Raw genomic sequence first — 13,229 nt, 5'->3', positions numbered from 1 at the left:
GGAGATATTCAGTTGTTTGCAGATGATGCAAAGTTGGGACGAACCATGAAGAGTAGTGAAGATGTTGTGGCCTTACAAGAAGACTTGAATAAATTGAGTGATTGGGCACAGAAATGGAGATACGAGTTCAATGTTGCAAAATGTAGGGTTTTAAAATTTGGAAAACAAAGATGGGATGCAGAATTTATGCTTGGTGAGAATATATTGTTGGAGGTAGAGGAAATAAGAGATCTGGGGGGTGATAGTGGATAAGGATCTAAAATTTAGTGGACATCACCAAAATTGTGAAGACAACACAAAGGCTTCTGGGAATGATGTGGAGGACATTGACGTGCAGAAGTAGGGAGATTCTTGTTCCGTTGTATAAGGCTTTGATTAAACCACATATGGACTATTATACCCAGATTTGGTCACCAGGTTTTCAGAAGGATGAAGAGATGTTGGAAAGGGTCCAAAAGGTGACTGACTAAGGTAGTTTCTGACCTCTGGAATGTTGAGTATGAGGAAAAATTGAGAAGATGTAATTTGCAGAGTCTGGTGGACAGAAGGAAGAGGGAAGATATGATAGAGACCTACAAGTTGGTAAGGGGTTGTTATAGGATCAATGCTAGAGAAGTGTTATAGAGAATAGTGGGATATCAGGGGAGAACCCGAGGTCATCCCCTGGAAACTGTATAAAGAGGGTGTGAGTAGGGGAGTGAGAGGCAGGTTTTTTTCGTGCAGAGTTGTGAATGATTGGAATGCCTTGCCTGAGAATGTGGTGTCTGCAAAGAGTTTGAATGTGTTTAAAACACGGTATGATGAGCTGTGTGTGTGATAAAAGGACCTCCCAGATGAGAATTTGACTCCATGAGGTCTTGGGGTGGTAATAATAATAATAATAATAATAGTTGCAAACATAAGGGTTTGAATATCAGTTTTGGAGTACATTAGTGATTATCTCTCTGGTAGATATCAGAGTTGTAATTGGGGGAGCAGTATTAGGGAGTAGGAAGGTTACAAGTGGAGTTCCACAGGGTTCAGTACTGAAACCATTGCTGTTCAATCTTTATGTCAATGATATTGTCACAGGACTATAGGGAGATGATCAGGAGGGTTATTAGTATTAGTGCTGATGTTTTGGCTCTTCAAGAGAATCTGAATAGGCTGGAAAGGAGGTGGGAAAATAAATGGGGATGCCAGTTTAACGCAACTAAATGTAAAGTTTTAAAATTTGGGATCCACAGATGGGATACTTCCTACTCACTTGGTGGGGGTTGTACTGAAAGAAGTGAAGGACGCAAGGGATTTCGGGGTGAATGTGAATAGAGATTTGAAGTTCTTAGGACTGTGAAGACATATCAGAGAATTGCTGCAATGTTAAAGAGAACATTGGCTGCGAGAGATCAAAGTGGGTATCCCATTGTAAAAATCTTTGATCAGACCACATCTAGATTTCTGTGCTCAGATCTGGTCACTGGGATTTGAAGGGAATGAAGTAACCTTGAAGAGATTGCAGAGACAGATAACAAAAATCATATCAGGACTGTACAATGTTGATTATGAGGACAGACTGAGAACATGCAGACTACAGAGTTTGGTGGATAGAAGACAAAGAGGAGGATATGATCAAGACATTTAAGCTGTCGAAGGGTTATTATCGTATTAACACTGAGGAGATTTTTCATTTGGTAGAATGAAGGGAAAGGAACAAAGACAAGAGGTCATCCCTGGAAGTTGCAGAAGGTGGTGAGTAAAAAGATAAAAAGTTTTTGCATGGAGAATGGCAGGAGCATGGAATGCATTTCCTGAGAGGGTGGTGAACATGCAGACTGTGGATGATTTTCAGGAGTGGTATGATAGACTTTGTGTTAACCTCCTATGATGAGTCCTGTGATTCCATGGAAGTCATATGGAAGTAAAATAACAATATTTCCATTTTTTATAAACACTACTTAAACTGTGTTAATTTGTAATTCCTTTATTTATGCTGTTTACCACATACATGTATTTTAAATATCTTTTTAGCACTTAACATTAAGATTATCACCAGGGCTTGAAAAATACTCACCCACAGCAAGTAGATTTTGCTAGCTGGCAAGCAGCTACTGCAGAGTGAACCAAATTGAATATTTTTTATTTAATAAAAAATTAAATAAATAAAAATATCTTCTCCAACCATGGTCTTAGGCAAGTAAATTTTTCGCATGGCAAGTAGGGTTTGCACAATTTGTCATTCTCTGATTATAATGTAGAAAATTTTACTGCTGGGTTACAAAGGGTATTAGGATTTAAAAATGTAAGCATTTTCAATACGAAACTTTTCAAGTGAAGTATCTTCACTAGCCTACTTTTATAGAGATGCTTTTGACTTCACATCAGTTACTTCCAAATCCAATCATGCATAAACATTACAGAAAAGAAAGAAAGTGTTAGAAGAGAGAAAATGAGGGATGCAGGTGAGCAAGGAAGGAACAGAATGGAAAGAGGTGTGATGTATGGAGACTCGTGATCTGTGGTGTGCAAGATAGAATGCCTGAGGAGTATTTACCTGGAGGAACAACAGAAAGTGTGGCTATAGTAATTAAGCAAAGTGAAAGGGTGGATGAGATGATTGTGATGGTAGGCAAGAATGACTTGAAAGGCTGCATGAATCGGGTGGCAAGAGATCTGAGGTTCATGCTCGAGGTTGTACAGAAGAAGACTCAAAGAGGAAGATAGTGTGTATGTTGATCAGGTAGGATAATGCAGGGCTGAGGAGAAAAGCATCAATAATGAATAGTATGATAGCCAGAATGTGTCAAAAGAGGCGTGAAAGACATGGGTGCTAGGAGGGCATTTAAGGACAAAAAAAAAAGGAATGGTATGTGAAAAACAGCTTGTTTTTGAATGAAAAAGTACATAGGCATCTGGAGAGAATGCTGTTCTCTGAACAAGTCAGTGTGTCAATGCAGGGAAACAAGAATTATCAGGGTGGATGATAGCAGGGGTGGCCTCTTGTGGAAATAGGTGCTTAGATGATGAATCCAGTGGAGCTGGAAGGGATAATGATAAGTATAGAAACAGTTACATTTTTATTCTTTATACTAATAACAGGAGTATCAGGAATAAAGGAGATGAATTGGTGGCACTGATAGCATCAGCCTGTTGAAAGATTATTGGGATCTCTGAGACATAGTTTGACAAAAGATGATATACTAACAGGAATAGAAGTAGCAGGGTACAGCATTTTTAGACATGATTGGAAGGGAAAATGTGGAGTACTGCTTATATAAAAGTGATGACTTATGTCTGCTCAGAGTGGAGAATTTGGAGAAAAATTGCACTAACTGTTTTGAAAGAGGGTGTGAGGCAGGGATGGGCAAGACAGGATATTTAATGGGGTGTTGCTGCAAGCCAGGAAGCATAGAGAGTGAGGAACAGGAGATGTTTAGGCATTTGAGCTTGGCAAGTGCAAGAAGAATGATTGTTATGGGGGATTTTAACTACAGCAGTATAAATTAGGAAGAGGAAACTGAATGTAGTAATAAGGGAATAGAATTTCTAGAATTCATGAGGGAAACATGTCTTAGGTAACATGTAGTAGAAGGGAATACTAATGATATAGAGAACACTGGGTTCAAGAGTTTTGGATTTGGTCATAGCATCAAAAGAGCTCATTATAACTGAGATGGAATCTCTGTCCCAAGTTGGGGAGGTTGACCATGTGGTTTTGACTTGGAAGATGAATAGCATGCAGGAGAATCAAGGAGAAAGAAAAGTATATGGAATTATAAGGCAGGTGATTATAATAGTCTTAGATATTAACTGGGGCAGTTCCATGGAGGGAGGAATTGGAAGGGCAAGATATCATTAGTACTTGAGAAAATACGAAGGATTATTAGCAGCAATAACAAGCTTATACCATCAGTGAAGAAGAGGATACAATTTGGTGTAAAGTGGATGACAAACGATATCAAACAGGAACTGCGGGTTAAAAAGAGGTTATGGAAAAGATATAATAAGAGAGGGTTGAGAGCAGATGCATGAAGAATATGACTCAGGCCAGGAGAGTGACTAATATGGTAAGGAAGGCAAAACTGGAATTTGAGAAGAGATTGGCCCTGAGAGCCAAAGAAAATCCTAAGGAATTTTTTAGCTATGTGGCCAGTAGGAGGAGGAGAAATAATTGTGGAAGAATGACACTGTTGGATAAAAATGGGAATAGAGTGAATCTTGCAAAGCATTTGGTAGAGTTGTTCAATGAACACTTTATTGGGATATTTCATCCTGGAGAAGTAAGTTTTAATACTACAGAGACAGGGCAGGTTCGAGATTTAGAAGTGAAAGAGGAGAGTGTGTTTCAAATACTGAGTACTTTGGATGTCAATAAAGCAGTGGGAGTGGATGGAATTTTGCCAAGGGTTTTGAGAGAATGTGCTAAAGAACTGACAGCTCAGTTGACCTGGTTTTCAATGAAAGTCTGGACAAGGGAAAGGTACCCAAGAAGTGGAAGGAGGATAAGATAGTGCTATTGCATAAGGGTACTAGCAGACTGGAAGTGTCAAAATATAGACCAATTTGTGTTTCATCAGTAGTTGTTAAGATCTCGGAGAAATTAGTGATGGACCATATACAGCAGTGGGCAGATGAGGGTAATGTTATCTGTGAGATAACATGGATTTGCTAAGGGGTACTCTTTCTTTAGTAATGTGATTGCCTTTTATAATAAAGTGACAAAAGCAGTTGATGAGAGACAGTCATATTCTGAAATTTTTTTGGATTTTACAAAGGAATTTGACGGGGTACCACATGATAAACTGATATTTAAGTTGCAGCACATGAGTTTAGATGTCAGGTTAGTGAACTTGATTCAGGAATGGCTGATAGGTATCAGAGAGTTGTGTAAGGAAAGAGCAATATCTAGAAGACAAAAGTTTGCAAGTAGGTTTCCACAGGGCTCAGGTTCTACGACCTGTATTGTTTAATGTTTATATCAATGACATTCAATGAATTGCAAGGGGATATTTAGTTGTTTTCAGGTGATGTGAAGATGGGAAGGGTTATTAGTAATAGTGCAGATAAAAATGGGAAATTCCCTGCAAGAGAATCTGAATAAACTGGAAAGATGGACAAATGAATAGGGGGTATCAGTTAGATGCAGCTAAATGTATTCTTGAAGTTTGGGATCCATCACTGGGAAGCTGCATACTATGTTGGAGGAACTGTACTAGACTAAGTCAGGGAGGCAAGGGATCTAGGGAGAATGATTGATAGAAACCAGAAATTCAGTGATATCCACATATTGCAAAAAGGTGGTGAAGGTAACTCAGAGGTTTGCTGCAATACTGAGAAGGACTCTGACCTGCAGAGATAAAATAGTTATCATTCCATTGTATAAGACCCTGATCAGACCACACTTAGACCATTGTTCTCAGATTTGGTTCCCAGGATTTGAACGGAATAAATTAACTGTGCAAATAGTACAGAGTGGATAACAAAGATGGTTTCAGGATTGTACAATGTTAGTTATGAGAATCGGTTGAGGGAATGTGGACTGCAGAGTTTGGTAGATAGAAAAAGGAGAAGTGATACGATTGAGACTTTTAAACTGTTGAGAGGTGGTTACAGGGTTGACACTGGGGAGTTCTTTCACTTGGTTGAACAGCAGGAAGGAGAGATGACAAGGGGCCATCTCTGGAAGTTATGAAAGGAAGCTGTGAGCAAGAGAGTGAAAAGTAGTTTCTTTGCATGGAGGGTGGTTGAACTGTGGAATACATTGCACTCTCACCACCTGTCAGGTAAACAATGGGTTCAAAGACTGGTATGATAGACTGTGTTTTCTTTTTATCGTGGGTCTCCCATGATAAGTCTTTTGACTCCATGGAAGCTGGAATCATTATCATAATAATAAAATGTCACAACTGGTTTTGATCTTCATTGAAGCTTTAGTATTGTGATGGGTCTAGCAACCAATGAAGATACCAAGATAAAATCAGTGCAGAAATCATATTTTCCATATACAAGTAATAAAATGATATATCACCATAGTATTTTAAACTTTAGAACAGAGCTAACAGCAGAAAATTTTAACACTGAGTCACAAAGTATATTATATTGACAACAAATTATATACAGAAAATGTGTAAATAGAATAAATGTATACATAAGGCATATTCTGGTAATTGGACCACAATTTTTTAATTTTTTTTTTTATTATTAAGCTAAAAGCACAATAAAGAAATAAAACCCTACAAGTTTCGTAAGCCGTTTGACTTACATCTTCAGGGGTAAAAGTAACTGAAAGTTAAAACAACAAAAAAGAGAAATTAATAGTTCATACTATACAGTTGTAGCCGTCTGACTGTTTATAAAATTAAAAAATCAGAATGCAGATTCAAAGCAGTGCTAAGTTTAAACAATGATAGATGATGCTACGTTCTGTGGTTCACGATCATAATTTCCGAGGTCTGACTGAGGTATATTTTTTATCAAAGCTGACCAAACTTGGTGTAGCATTAAGCCTTGGTTTTTATTGCATTGTGTTGGAATTCCAAGCATGTTTGCAGCTTCTTTAAATTTCCTTATGTAACAGTTTTTTCCTATATGAGACATGTTTGTTTTCTGCCAAAGTACATTGTGACCAGTGGAAGTGGTATGGCAAGCTAGACCTGATTTGTGTTCTCTTCTGTTTTGCACATCCTTTTGGTGTTCGTTCATGTGTATTTCCCCAGATCTTCCTGTCTGCCCTACGTAGCAGATGCCGCAAGAACAATAAATTTTATAAACACCTGATTTTTTTAAAGGATGATGTGGAGGTTTCGGAGAATATAGAAATCTTGAAATTTTTTCTAGCGGCAGAAAGGCTACTTTGATGTTATGTTTGTTTAGTAATTTAGCCATCTTGGCTGTAACATTCTTGATATATGGAAGCGTGATGGCGTTTTTGAAATCTTGTTTCTGTGGGATGTGTAGGAGGTGTGTAGATGATTTTTTTGATAGTCTTGGGTTCATAACGATTTTTTTTTTGAGGATCTGTGTTAAATATTCCAATTCTTCATTTCTCTGTTTTTCTGTGCTGGAAATATTATAAGCTCTATCCCTCATGGTTTTTATTAGACCTATTTTTTGCGAAGGGTGGTGGTGGTGTGAGGCTGCATTAAGAAATCTTCCTGTGTTGGTGTGTTTTCTATATACTGAGAAAGAAAGTTTATTATCTTTTTCATTGACTTCTAATAGGATGTCAAGAAAAGGAAGTTTTCTAAGTTCTTCTTGTTCCAAAGTAAATTTTATATTCTTATGTACATTATTCAGGCAATTTTTGAAAGCAATGAGTTCATCTGTTGTTCCTGGCTGCAAAAGAAGCTGCAAACATGCTTAGAATTCCAACACAATGCAATAAAAACCAAGGCTTAATTCTACACCAAGTTTGATCAACTTTAATAAAAAATATACCTCAGTCAGACCTCGGACATTATGATCGTGAACAACAGAATGTAGCATCATCTATCATTGTTTAAATTTAGCACTGCTTTGAATATGCATTCTGATTTTTTAATTTTATAAACAGTCAAGACAGCTACAACTGTATAGTATGAACTATTAATTTCTCTTTTTTGTTATTTTAACTTTCAGTTACTTTTACCCCTGAAGAAGTAAGTCAAACGACTTACAAAACTTGTTGGGTTTTATTTCTTTGTTGTGCTTTTAGCTTAATAAAAAATAAAATTAAATTAAAAAAAAAATGTGGTCCGATTACCAGAATATGCTTTATGAACTTCTAAACCACAGAAACATCCACTTACAAATGTATACATGTTATACGGGTACTTATATACTAAATTTCTAATGGTTATGATCAGCTTTGAGAGGCCATTCTGACTTATGTGAAAGTTTAAACTTGAGGATAATCTTCAGGAATGCAATTCATTAGCTTGAGATTGCCTGTGCATGTATAAAATAAATCCTCCAACACTTTTGATTCCCTTTTGGAGAATAAAAGGAACTAATTTTAATTTATTACTTAACAAAAGGATCTTTAGCCCTAACTAACTTTTTGAAGACAGGTGTCAGCCTGTCTCTATCTTTTACTGATAGAGAACCCAAGCTATCAAATGAATCAAGGATTGTGTGTGTGTGTGTGTGTGTGTGAGAGAGAGAGAGAGAGAGAGAGAGAGAGAGAGAGAGAGAGAGAGAGAGAGAGAGAGAGAGAGAGAGGGCAAGTGACATCATATTGTGGCTCTAAAGAGCCAAACTCAAAATAATATAACAGCTCAATTTTAATGTCAATTTTTTTTGAGATACAGGTATTTAAACCCCAGTTTCCAGGAGAGTAAAACCCTACTTTCCCATGCCAAAGATCAATTAAATTGGGAACTAGAAGAAGAAAGGCTAAATAAAAAAAAAAGGCTGCTGACAGGTGTCCATAGAGGGTGCCCCACCTAGTTAGGGCTTAGTCTTTCGTCCAAGTGTTTGTTCAGTTAGTTTTGTGCTGTGTGTGACAAGTCTCATTTTGTACTCCCTGATGATGGCTCTGTAACTGAAGTGAAATGTTGGAAGCATTAAATACCATTTTTAATCGTTTCACTCAATTTAACTTCTATAATGAGTTTTTCCCAGCCTTAAAACACAAATAGCAGGTCAAATTAGCATGTCTGTAAGATGTGGTGCATATTGATGTTGGTATTAAGCCTAAAAACCTTTTTGTTGTGTTTTGTAGAATTTTTTTTAAACAGGTATACTAAAGTTTAAACAGATATATGCTATCTTTCATTAAGAATGTTGGGAAAATTCTAGAGTAGAGGCATGCAACAGGAATGAACACAGAGAATGCTCAGACTGTAATCTGCATGCAGCCTCAACAGCCCACACTACAAGTTGCTATACTCTGAATCCCTCTAGATACAAGCTGGGGGTAAGCAACAGCAGTAGTATTATTCACCAGGTGATTGGGAAGTCTCCAAGTGAACCCACCTATGAGCACTGTTTACAACTATAACCTCATATGAAAATGCCAGCTTCCCGGTTTGATAAATATGGTGTGGAGAGCATGCTCACCTGCACTGCTTGTAGAAGACAGGAGGGGAAGAATTTAGAGACCTTATTCCAGTGAGGAAACATAGCAACAACCACTCATGCCTCCTTCTAGCATTCTTCACTGGATGATGAGCAATCTTCCAGTTGATTTCTAGTTGGGCTTTTCCTAACTAGAGAACGTATAAGGCAGGAATATTTGTCTTGCCAGAGCACAATTTGTAAAAACAGGCCAAACATATGAAGGCAAGGGTCATACATAGAAGAGGCTATATACATTGTGCATCACCAGCCCATTAATAGTCCTAATACTTACTATTACCTAACTATAGATAAAATTTATGTCAAGCATATTCAGCCTTTGCAGGTTTAGAATCAGTAAGCACATGTCATTACTATGTAAGAAACTATCCATTAGTGAAGTCATCAAACAGCAGCATTTTCCAATTTTACTGATAATGCGGAATACTTGTCATGCTATATGTTTTATGAAAGACTTAGTTTAATAAAATTTACTGGGGGGGGGAAGGGGGCTAATATGCAATATTTACATATTGCTTATTATAGAAAACAAACATGATAATTACTTTACTTTCACATTAAATTCTACAAAAAAAAAAAGGGATGTCTTACCTTTTGATGAATCGTCATATCCAATGTGCTTAATAGTGTTACGAATCACCTTCTGATAATCAACAACAGCTTTTGATGTAATTTCACCACATACTAAGACCATACCAGTCTTAGTTACAGTCTCTGCAACATATGACATTAGCTTAGCATAACAAGACACCTGTTAAGCTATAGTAAGCTATACTGGAGATTCGTTATTACAAACTTGTAATGTGTATATATAAAATTATTTAATAATAATTTTGGCTCAGCTTATCAAAATGCATGGCATTTCTGAAAAGGTACAATAATAATTACAATAAATATTTATCATGGTACTTTTTGTCTAATGTGGCATGCTTGGAAATATGAAAAACAAGTGGAAGAGTTCAGTATATGTACCACTGGCAATTTTGAAGAGCATATTCACTGGTGCTGAAATCAGCATCAGTGAATTTAGAAAAGGAGAGAATGGAAATGGTAGGAGAGATGGAATGAGAGAGAGGTATGGGAATGCTAGAAGACAAGAGGATGGAAACAGTAGTAGGAGAGACAGAATGAGAGAGGGATATGGAAGTGCTAGAAGTGGAGAAAATGGAAACAGTAGGAGAGAGGGAATGAGAGATGTATGGGAGTGCTAGAAGAGAATGGAAACAGTAGAAGAGAGAGGTATGGGAATGAAAGAAGAGGAGAGAATGGAAACAATAGGAGTGAGGGAATGGTAAGAGGTATAATGTATGGCAACTCAATGATCCGTGGTGTTCAAGATAGGATGCGTGAGGAGTGTTTGCCAGGAGGAACAATAGAAAGGGTGGCTATGGCAATTAAGAGAGGTGAAAGGGTGGATGAGATGATTGTGATGGTAGGAATGAATGACTTGAGTGGTAATGTAAGTCAGGCAGCAAGAGATATGAGATTTTTGCTTGAGACTGTACGGAAGAAGACAGAGAGAGGAAAAATAGTGTGTGTGTTGCCTGGGTATGATAATGATGAGCTGAGCAGAAGAGCGGTGATATTGAATGACATAATAGCGAGAATGTGTGACAAGAGAGGACTGGTATATGTGGATGCTTGGAGTGCATTTGAGGAAAGAGAGGAATTGTATGTGAGAGACCGTTTACATTTGAATGAGGAAGGACGTAGGCATCTGGAGAGATTGCTGTTCTGAACGAGACAGTGTGTCCCAGGGAGGATGATAGCAGGGGTGGCCTCTTGTGGGAATGGATACTTGGGAGAAGGGAGACAATGTCAGGTAACACTGAGCCCAGTGGAGTCTAGAAGGGATAATGCTGGGTATAGAAACAATAGCATTTATATGCTTTATACTAATGCCAGGAGTAACCGGAATAAGGGAGAGGAATTGGTGGCGCAGATAGCATCAGCTTGGCCAAAAATTATTGGGATTATTGAGACGTGGTTGACAGAAGGGATATAACAACAGGAATAGAAGTCGCTGGATATAGCATTTTTCATCAGGATAGCAGGGGAAAGCGTGGTGGTGAGGTACTGCTTATGATAAGTGATGACCTATGTCCTCTAAGAGTGGAAAATTTGGAAGGAAGTGAGACAAATGATTTTGAGAGCGTACGGTGTGAGGTAGAGGTAGGCAAGACAGGATATTTAGTGGGGTGTTGCTACAGACCCAGGAGCACAGAGGATGGGAACCAGGAGATGTTTAGACAGCTAAGTTTGGCAAGTGCAAGAAGAATGATTGTTATGGGAGATTTTAACTTCAGTAGTATAAATTGGAGAGAGGAAGATGCATGTAGCAATAGGGGAATGGAATTTCTAGAATTCTTGAGGGACAAAAGTCTTAGGCAACATGTAACAAAGGAAACAAGAGGTTCAAAAGTTTTGGATTTGGTTATAGCATCAGAAGAGTTGATAATAACTGAGTTGACGTCTCTCCCACCAGTTGGAGAGAGTGACCATATGGTGTTGACTTGGAAAATGAATAGACATGCAGGAGTATCACAGAGACAGGAACTTATGTGGAATTATAAGGCAGGTGATTATAATAGTCTTAGACATCAACTTCGGGAAGTTTCATGGAGAGAGGAATTGGAAGGCCGGGATATCACTAGTGGGTGGGAAATTGTGAAAGAATATTTGTTATCAGCAATGGTAAGTTGTATACCACGAGTGAAGAAGAGGACGCAATTTGGAGTAAAGTGGATGACAGACAATATTAAACAGGAATTGCATGCGAAAAAGAGGCTATGGAAGAGATATAAGGAGATAGGTGAAGAGATGCATGAGGAATATAAGACACAGGCCAGAAGAGTGACTAGTGCGGTAAGGAAAGCGAAATTGGAATATGAGAGGAGATTGGCCCTAAGATCCAGAGAAAATCCTAGGGAATTTTTTTTAGCTATGTGGCCAGTAGGAGGAGAAATGACTGTGGAAGAATGATATTGTGGGATAAAAATGGGAATAGAGTGACTGATGCAGAGGACATAGTGGAATTGTTCAATGAACACTTTATTGGAGTATTTCATCCTAGAGGAGTCAGTTTTAATGCTAGAGGGATAGGACTGGTTCGAGGTCTGGAGGTACAGGAGGAGAGTGTGTTTCAGATACTGAGTACTCTGGATGTCAGTAAAGCTGTGGGACTGGATGGTATTTCACCACGAGTTTTGAGAGAATGTGCTAGGGAATTGACAGTGCCTTTAACATGGCTTTTCAATGAAAGTCTGGCTTTGGCAAAGGTGCCCAGGGAATGGAAGGAAGGTAAGATAGTGCCATTGCATAAGGGTGGTAACAGACTGGAAGTGTTTAATTATAGGCCAGTCTGTGTGTCATCAGTAGTTGTTAAGATCTTGGAGAAAGTAGTGAGGGACCGTATACAGCATTGGGCAGATGAGGGTAATGTTATCTGTGAGAATCAACATGGATTTGTGAAAGGACGCTCTTGTTTTAGCAATATGCTAGCCTTTTATAATAAAGTTACAAGAACATTAGATGAGGGGAAAGGCATATACTGCAGTTTCCTTAGACTTGGCGAAGGCATTTGACAGGGTGCTACATGATAAGCTGATAGTTAAGTTGCAGCACATGGGTCTGGATGTCAGATTGGTCAACTGGATTCAGAATTGGCTGTCTAATAGGTATCAGAGAGTTGTGTATGGTGGAGCAGTTTCCAGGAGGCAGAGGGTTATAAGTGGGGTCTTACAGGGCTCAGTACTACGACCTATATTGTTTAACCTTTATATCAATGACATAGCCAGTGGATTGCAGGGGGATATTCAGTTGTTTGCGGATGATGCGAAGCTGGGAAGGATTATCAGTAATAGTGCAGATGTGGTAGCCCTGCAAGAGGATTTAAATAAGCTAGATAGATGGGTAAATGAATGGGGGTGTCAGTTTAATGCAGCAAAATGGAAGGTCTTGAGGTTTGGGAAACATCGATAGGATGCTGCATACTCTATGGGAGGAGTTATACTGGAGGAAGTAGGGGAGACAAGAGATCTGGTGTTGATGATTGATAGAAACCTGAAGTTTAGGGGACATATTGCAAAGGTGGTGAAGGTAACACAGAGGATTGCTGCTATTATGAGAAGGACACTGACTTGCAGAGATAAGAGGGTTATCATTCCGTTGTATAAGTCTCTGATCAGACCACACTT

At 38.4% G+C, this 13,229-nt stretch overlaps 1 protein-coding gene across 1 annotated transcript in view; it reads right to left on the bottom strand.

The window, feature by feature from the left end:
- The window catches only part of LOC150104566 (S-adenosylmethionine synthase-like), a 196,569-nt gene that overhangs the window by 102,279 nt on the left and 81,061 nt on the right, over positions 1–13,229 (bottom strand). The window contains exon 3 of the mRNA XM_090395782.1: positions 9,625–9,747. Within this exon, the coding sequence (XP_090251908.1) occupies positions 9,625–9,747 (123 nt within the window). The remainder of the gene's footprint in view (positions 1–9,624; positions 9,748–13,229) is intronic.

Source organism: Typopeltis vanoorti, chromosome 7 (assembly GCF_054136105.1).
Source record: "Typopeltis vanoorti isolate ZY-2024b chromosome 7, IOZ_Tvanoo_1.0, whole genome shotgun sequence".
NCBI classification, from domain to species: Eukaryota; Metazoa; Arthropoda; class Arachnida; order Uropygi; family Thelyphonidae; genus Typopeltis; species Typopeltis vanoorti.
The sequence above is the reverse complement of the archived record's forward strand: the minus strand, read 5'-3'. Positions and strand labels throughout refer to the sequence as shown.